This window comes from Sinocyclocheilus anshuiensis, unplaced genomic scaffold (genome assembly GCF_001515605.1).
Source record: "Sinocyclocheilus anshuiensis isolate Anshui unplaced genomic scaffold, SAMN03320099.WGS_v1.1 scaffold1364, whole genome shotgun sequence".
NCBI classification, from domain to species: Eukaryota; Metazoa; Chordata; class Actinopteri; order Cypriniformes; family Cyprinidae; genus Sinocyclocheilus; species Sinocyclocheilus anshuiensis.
Genome location: NW_015544238.1, coordinates 546,088 through 555,051, shown reverse-complemented (window position 1 = coordinate 555,051; position 8,964 = coordinate 546,088). Strand labels below are relative to the sequence as shown.

Sequence of the window (8,964 nt, the reverse complement as noted above, 5' to 3'; positions counted from 1 at the left end):
TAAACACATTTCATTACACCAAATACACAAAATAATGTTCTTTTTAGCAGCATCATATGACCCCTTTAATCAAAAGTGACAGTAAAGATGTTTATAATGTTACAAATGTTCCATTCATCAAAGAATCCTGGGAAAAAAAATGTATTAAGGTTTCTACAAAGATATTTAGCAGCACAACTGTTTTCAAATATTGATTATAATAAAAAAAAAATTATTGAGCACCAAATCAGCATATTAGAATAGTTTCTGAAGGATCATGTGATGAAGACTGGAGTAATAGCTGCTGAAAATTCAGCTTTGCATCACAGGAATAAATTACTTTTTAAAATATATTAAAACAAATTAGTTATTTTAACTTATAATAATATTTCACAATATTAAAATTTTTAACAATAAATGCAGCCTTGTTGAGCAGAAGAGATTTTTTTCAAAATTATTTAAAAATAAAATCTTACTGACCTTAATTTTTTTCTGTGGCTGTTGACAGCAGGCCACAGATGCTGTCAATATAGTTTAAGCTGTATTTAACTATGAAAGTCCAAATTTTTTTATTAAAAATCTCCAAAACTGGTCAATACAGGACGGAATTAGATACATATGACCAGTCCAGTCGAGTATGGTTGACTTATTTTATTGCATTTCAACTGATCGACTGTCCACACACCCTCATGATTTTGTATGAGGGACTGTCAAACATCACTATGACATTGTCATTGCATCACCAGAAATCTCAACTGCAGTAATGGGAAAGGGAAAGATATTTTGTGCATCTGGCCGAATTGCAGTCTGGGTTCAGTCATTCTTAAGCCTTGACTGCTACAGCGATGGCTTCTTCCCAGGACACTCCGAATATCCTTTCCGATAGTTAAAATGTTCCCTGACTGGAAAAGAAGTTCACGGAGTCTGAGCTAATCTGCGGCAAGCAGACTGTGAAGAAGAGAAAAGGCAGGACTTCCAGCTAAATAAATTTCGTTAGGGTGGTTAATAGACGGGGTGCCTCTATAAAGCTGTCCGTGGATGAGGTGGACAAGCTCAGGTAGCAATTTTACCATGCTTTCCGGAAGGGTAACTTCTTTTTTAAGCTCGGCAACAGTCTGGTTAATATCCACTGTGATGGGATTTGAGAAGCACTGTCAGGTACCCTACCATGGCAGATTCAGGTCTCTCTAAAATCACCCTTATAATAGCACACCTGTGTGATACCAGGCCAGAAAAGCACTTTCGATGCTCATAAAACTCATAAATAATTGCGGTCATGCTTTATGCTTATTTGTGGGTAGGTAATGTAGTAACGCAGTCAGTTACATCGTCATTTCACCACGTGCCTCTCCTCTCAGTTCAGTCTGATAGTTCTGTGGAGTGCTTGAGGACTGAAGACTTCAAATGAAGCGCTATTGAGGAAAAAAACAGGTCTGCTAAACTAGCTGAGACAATGTGGAACAAGAGACCACTTATGTCTGAGTCTTATTTACTACAATGCATGAATCCAGCCATTACGACTGCTGACTCAACCTGCTTGAGGCCCAGTATTTGCAGACTTTATCACGGTGCTGAAAGATGAAAAGAGCAAGTTACTGCCTGGCTTTAGATGACTGTTTCCTCAAACAAAATGTAAGGGCCTGTTTACCACCAAATCAACTGAAATAATGTGCTTGTTTTGAGTCCAGAGACTTTCAAGCATGCCTTTAGATTTATATAGGCAACATAATGTGTAAACAAATGTTAAGTTGCAATGTGAAAATTAAAGCACAACCCTCTACATTGCGAGTAAATCACTCGGGTAGTGGGCGGAACTAATGCACAAACGGCAATCTCATTGGCTGGTGCTCAACTATTATCGTCCCTGTTTTGATTTCAGCAAATCAGTTCGAGCGAACGCACACAACCTGATTAATATTCATGAATCCAGTAGCTCGTTAATCCTTGGTGCGTTTTATATTGTTCTTATTAGTAGAATTCGTATCATTATTATCTTATCAGTATTTTTTGTGTTTTTCCCCAATTTTACATTTTTTTACAGAAACACTGAATGACCAAAAAAGCACCACCACCAGTCCGAAGTTCAGTTAAAATGACTAATATGCATTCATACATGGTTGTCAAGTTTTCATTCTAATTGTTAAAGTTCTATCATTAAATAATATTGATTATCATATTATAATGCTTGACTGACTAATGTTAAGAGTGTACTTTCAGATATTTATAAAACTGTGCCAGTATATATTTATTTATTTATCAGTCTGACGAGTAAACTAAAAAATTTACTAGCCAATGGCGATTCAATTGCCAAGGTGATCGTAGAGGGCTGAAGCACGATTTCACATCAATTTTCTTTACTGTAATGCAAAAAATAAAAATTATTCAAAGGTTTGAGGTCAGTAAGACTTTTTAATGTTCTTGAAAGAAGTCTTGTATGCTTCCCATTTGTTTGATCAATATGATCCAAATCACAGTAATAACAATAATATTGTAAAATATTTCAGTTTAAAATAACGGTTTTCTGTTTCTTTTTCCTGTGATGTCAAAACTGAATTTTCAGCATCATCACTAATCACCAAATCACTCTAATATTTTGATTTGCTGCTCAAGAAACATTTCTTCTTATTATGAAAGTTGAGAAACAGTTGTGCTACTTAATGTTTTTGTGGAAACCGTTATACTTTTTTTTTTCAAGATTCGTTCGATGAAAGTTCAAAAGAACATTATTTGAAACTGGAATCTATTTTAACACTGTAAATGTTTTTTTTACTGTCACTTCTGATCAATTGAATGCATTCTTTAATGCATAAATAAAAATATGAATAAAAATAAATAAAAAAATACTGATCCCCAAACTTTTGAATGGTAGTGCATTATTTGCATTGGCATGTATATTAGGGTTATAATAACTGTCTATTGTTGGAAAAAAAGACTCCATTTCAGTAATGAGAAAAACCATTGAGATTACAGAAAGCATTCAAAAGTAAATCTGTATGCATTACAGAAATGAAGAATCGGGGGAAATATGCTTAACTACCATGAAAATAATGTCACACTGCAAAAATTTTATTATTTCTTCAACATGCTTTAGTGTCTTTATGCAAATTATAATTTATTTTGTATTTTTGGGGGGAGGAGTGGTGAAATGTGACAGAGGCATGTTTTTGAATGATTTAAAGACCTATAAAGACATACTGTACCACTTCCACGGTGATGGTAGATGGACTGTACCACCGACAGTAGTTAAAGAGTGCTGGGACGTACCATTGTGTTGAGCGTCCAGGTGGGTTTTCATGTTGCACAGTTCTCCTTTGATGTCTCCAGGCACCTCCATGCCTAACTTCTGATAGAATTCTCTCTGTTTCTTCATCTCCGCTGCACACAAGAGAGCAAAGAGGAAAAATTAAAGCCTTACTATTAAAATCTTACACATCATAAGCTGACAAACCTTCTTGCAGTCCTGGCACCAACTTATAGACAATATCTTGCATTGTTCGGTCATGGCTGAGGGAAGAGAGAAACAGTAATGAATATAATTTATTCAAATGTGAATTATTACACCAAGAAATGCACAAACAAGGACACCAAGAAAATTGCATTTCGCGTTTGCATTCGGCAGGCATGTTTCCTCATAACTATGATTGTTAATTAGCATATAGTGTAGTTCTTCCTCGTGTCTCTATATTCTCCTGTGACTGGCGGTTCCCAGGGCTCGGAGGTAAAACCTATTAAGCGTGTGTTGACATGTTCATCTCTGTGGCGCCTCTGGTACGGCTAACCGCCTCCGAGAACATGTTACCATGCCGCAAATCCCACGAGTGCCGGTTCCAAGCAGCCAACAGCCAAAACAAGCACCCACTTTGAGATTCACAGCTCTCGTCATGTTGCTTATACTTTCTAGGACACTGTAAATGAACTCTGGAAAAATCTGAAAAGATATCTGAAACTTTACAGACATTTAACTCCTTTAAATCTCATAAAACATGTTGAGAAGATTTACATAAGGACTTTAAAAAAATTGCTTGCATCGAGACATTATTTTCATGAAATTTAAGAACATTTATCCTCAAATTCTCATTACTGTAATTAAAGAAACGTAACAGTGGTATTAAAGCATTTACACTACTTTTCAAAAGTCAATAGAATCTGTAATGTTTTCGAAAGAAGTTTCTTATGCTCACCAAGACAGCATTCAAATCATTCTAATATGCCAACTTGGTGCTCAAGAAACATTTCTTATTATTATCAATGTCGAAAACAGTTGTGCTGCTGTTTTTTTTTTCAGGATTCTTTGATGAGAAGCAAGTTCAAAAGAACAGCATTTACTTGAAACATAAATCTTCTGTAACGTTATAAATATATTTTGTCACTTTTGATCAATCAAATGTGTCCTTGCTGAATAAAAGCAATAGTTTCTTTAAAAAATCTTCATGACTCCAAACTTATATGTCTATAAAGCATAATAAACATCAGTATATTTCAGTAAAAGGAATTCATAATTGTAATGAAAATAATGTCACAATGCAAAAACAATATGCAATTTATTTTATTTTATTTTTATTTTATTTATTTTATTTCTAGTTCAGTGTACAAGTCCTTGTGGCAGGTCAGTTCCTCTTAATAGCACATAATAACTCAGACCAGTTGGAAACTGATCTTAGATCTACACTCGTGCCACTTTGAGAAACCAGGCCACATTCTGTGTCAGAGTCCAGAGTAAGTTGCTGTTAGCTGATCTGCTCCCTGAGGACACAATGAGAGAGAAAGAGAGACAGAGAGATATCAGGATTGTGAGGCAGAGGAACACCTGTGTCCCTTGTGCACAGCCAGAGCCGCCACCTGTTCCCAAATCCCAGCAGCCTGGCGGGGAAGGTAGAGGTCCAATTAGCCGAGCTTCCACAGAGGGGGCCGGTGGGCCTGGTGGTGAGGGGGTGACTGGCATTTAGCTAGCTGATCAACAAAAGCTCTGTTTTGTGTGTGTGGGTGTATGTTTAGCAAGTACCAGAGAGAGCTGAGGATCAATAAGCTGCCAGTTAATACAGACAAATCCAGTTTTCATTCACGATCAAACAGTGTGGCTCGTAAACACCGGGGTGTTAAACTAAGGTCAGATTAATCATGCAGAGAGGGAGAGGAGCTGATTTGACGGCATACGACAATGTAACTGACCCCGAACTCTTATATTGTCTCTTCTTCTCATATCCCACATGGCTTTCATCTACCAGCAGGGCTGGGTCGACTCTTTTCCGCCCCATTCAGAAGGAAGCGCTTGTACCGTGGTGAATATTTAATGTGTTTGGAAAATGTTTCTCATCAGCGAGTGGCTGCAAGCTTCTATGCTGCTAAATGACAATTATGAAAGACCTGGCATCTGGCCCAGTGCACCAGCGGATCCATCAGACACCGAGGCACCGATGCTCAGGGGGCAGATGGACGCCACACCCCGACAGTTTACACACACCTACACACTACGCACATCTGCGCGTGTCTCTCAGCAGCAGTTTGTACTCACAGCATAAAAAGGTTAAGGCCTTTTCCTGTTGAAACAGGAAGTTTGAGTTGGAGATATAATTGCAAAAGGCTTGTTTGGTCAACTCTTTAAGAGTACACATGCATACAGATGATCTTAAAGGCTACAAGTCACATAAGATTTAAAAACATGATATGTATGATATGTAATAACCTGCAAGTTAAATTAAATTTTTTTTTAATTCACATTTTATGGAGCTAGTTGTGGTTGCTTACAGTCAAAAGAGTTCACATGTCTATGACCCTTTGGTCTCTAGATAAGTCTTTGCCTCTCCTTTTATGTAAGTCTATAGGATTTTTGTCTTATATTGCCTGCCAGGCAAAAATCATAACTCAGGAAAAAGTGTGATCACTTAAAGTAATAACTCTCCTCAACAAGCAGCTTTCAACAAACCATCAACCCTACGAATGAGCAAAAAAGTAAAAAAAAAAAAATGTTGGGGTCAGTGAGATTTTTAGTAGTTTTTACTGTATTTTTGATCAAATAAATGCAGCCTTGGTGAGTGTGAGACTTTTTTCATTTGTTTGTGAACGTATTTACAAAGTGCATTTTCTATGATGTGCCCTCTTTAAAACGACATAGCATGCTTCAATTGCTTATGCACAATGCCACCAGTGGTCACTTCCTTTCATGGCCACTTCATCTCAAACTAGAAAAATTGAACATCCAAAAAAGTGCAATATTCTGCACTGTCGTGATAAATAAACACCCTGTGATGGTTTAGCACAGCTGCTGCCCTTAAAATGACATCACGTGGAGCAATTCAGTTTTAGAAGTGCGTAAAACTTTCAGGTCACATCAGCAGATGTTTTCTCTGGGATGAGTGTGCTGGAGAGGAACGCTCCACCCTGGACATCAATAATTCACCCTCCGACAAAGACAGCTGGAGGGAGCCACGTCGCCTTCAAATACCCATGTGGCTGCACAACACGTAACTAACATGCATAGAAGCCAGCAGTCAAAGACTATGCTATTTACCGGTGTGCCTTGATGGACCCCTACTGGGCTGCTGTGGGGTTTACACTGATTGAGACGTGTTTGTTTACTGCGGTAAACTCTTACCCGATGTACTGCAGTGGATGGCTCTGGTGAATGACAATCCGACATGTGGGACACGTGTTGTTCTCTTCTAGGTACTTCACCAAACAGCTCCTGCAGACTATATGTACAAACACACAGTTTAGACACCTTTAAGTTGATTCATTCTGTACGCATCACATTATACATCACAATATTGATTTCCAAGAGACAAGAATGTCACATTGACGTGAATTTGTTTAAATGACTCAGCACAAACCCAGAGGCAAAAAAAAAAAAAAACTAATAGCCCTTCTAGTTTTATGACTAAAACTACTAAAGCATCATTTCAAAGGCTCTTGATCTGTGGCACAATGACTCCCTCTAGTGTTTAATTCAAAAACTAGCCTGACATGCTATATGTAATCTGATCTCATTTAATCTCATCCTTTTGCTGTTCAAACCACATAATTTTCACAAAAGGAGATTCTGAGTCCGATCCTTTTAATTAATCTGTCAATTCACAAAAACTGTTCTATATGATTTGTTCACTGATAATCTTCTCATTCAATCTGTTAATCACTGCAACCGCATCATTGAGCCATTGAGTTGAACTTGAATCAGTCCGATTCAAGAACAAATCATCATTGGGACCTGGTTTTGTGAACCAGATCATTCTCTGGAAAAGATTTGACTCCAACGAACAATTTGTTAACAAATCAGACATCACTACTACTCACCAATGAGATCTAGGTTAAATCAAGGTTCCATTTAAATTTAAATTTGGGTCTGTTTGTCAAGTTATCATTTGGCTTCAAAAGACTTGGAATATAGTCATTTGGAGCACTTTTTTTTATTTTATGTCAATTTATGTTCTTTATAGTGACAAGAGTGGGCAGGATGTTCCTTAAAGGGGTCATATGATGCAGCTAAAAAGAACATTATTTTGTGTATTTGGTGTAATGAAATGTGTTTATGTGGTTTAAGGTTCAAAAAACACATTATTTTCCACATACTGTATATTATTGTTTCTCCTCTATGCCCCGCCTTTCTGAAACGCGTCGATTTTTACAAAGCTCATCGGTCTGAAAAGCGAGGTGTGCTCTGATTGGCCAGCTATCCAGTGCGTTGTGATTGGCCGAATACCTCAAGCGTGTGACGGAAATGTTACGCTCCTTACCATACTGTGATGCCCTGTCCGGCCGGACCGTTTTACAGATCTTCTATATGCACCAAGAGCTTGTAACACTCCAAAGAGAAAGGGAAAAATTGAAACCGCATCATATGACCCCTTTAAATTCACCATTTATGGTCCACAGAAGAGTCTTAAAGGTGAATGTAAGTCAAATTTTTATTTTTGGGTAAAGCACCACTTCTCCACACAATATATATCTATAGACAATATAGATTCAAAATGTTGTTCATAACTGAAAGACTAGACATTGGTGTAGCAATGACACTTACAGGTGTGTAAGCACTCAGTGACTGTGGTGGCGTCGATCAGGTACCCCTCACACAGACGACAGGTGATGTGGGCATTGATGTCCCACAGTTTAATCTTCCTGGTTAACATCTCGGGGTTCTGGATGAGAAAGAAAGAAAAGAAAAAGACAGGTTAAAAGCATTTCACAACACACAAATCCACAATCCAAAAGTCAGGCTGAACAATCAGGGGTCAGGAGGGTGATCTCATAGGTAACTGGGTTCAACCCTATAACCCAACCATTAGCTTGCCTTCACCCATTACATCAAAACAAAGGTCAAAAGCAAGTGTTAGCTTAATTTAATGTTTTATGTAAAGTAATGTTTTTTCGTTTGGCTAAATCCTAGTCTCCACTTTAAAGACAAAGTATGTTGTTTGTTTAGAGATGTCCAATGTGAAGCAGCCAGACGACTATATTGACCAGACATGCTATTATCAACTGAAGTACAGTCCGTGTCAGGACACATGCTGCTCATATTCAATACAGATTAAACAGATTATTCACCACTCCAGTGGCCTTCTGGAAAGAAAATAATTAGATCTATGTTGCTTCGATATTTGTGATTCAGCTTTTAAGAAAAAAATGTGTTAGAATCAAGTGGGAATTTGCACAATATCATCCATTTAAATGTTGTGGTGAATGATCAGAGATTGTCTGAAATCCCTGTTTTAATATATGAATCAATTTTGATATCCATATTAAAGGGGTCATATTATTTCTAGTCGTGTCCTCTTTTGGAAGGCCAAACAAAGTAGTTTAGCTTTCACAACGAAACACACAGTGGCCTAGAGTATGCAGAGGCCGGCTTGAGTGAGCAGAGGCGGGCAGGCTTGAGAACGGCGCAGCCTGCGGATTTGATGAAGGAGCGTCCGGCGGGCTTGAGTGAGGAACGGTCAGCGGGCTTGCGGCAACCACATGTGACGACCCCGGGCTGGACTCCGCTTCGTCCACGGT

General features: G+C 38.0%; 1 protein-coding gene across 1 annotated transcript in view; it reads right to left on the bottom strand.

Annotated features, from left to right (window-relative positions):
* The window catches only part of LOC107697629 (polycomb group RING finger protein 3), a 29,638-nt gene that overhangs the window by 8,471 nt on the left and 12,203 nt on the right, over nucleotides 1–8,964 (bottom strand). Inside the window, exons 3-6 of the mRNA XM_016498429.1 lie at nucleotides 7,991–8,108; nucleotides 6,572–6,668; nucleotides 3,428–3,483; nucleotides 3,244–3,354 (exon numbers count right to left, since the gene is read on the bottom strand). Coding sequence (XP_016353915.1) covers nucleotides 3,244–3,354; nucleotides 3,428–3,483; nucleotides 6,572–6,668; nucleotides 7,991–8,108 — 382 coding nt within the window. The remainder of the gene's footprint in view (nucleotides 1–3,243; nucleotides 3,355–3,427; nucleotides 3,484–6,571; nucleotides 6,669–7,990; nucleotides 8,109–8,964) is intronic.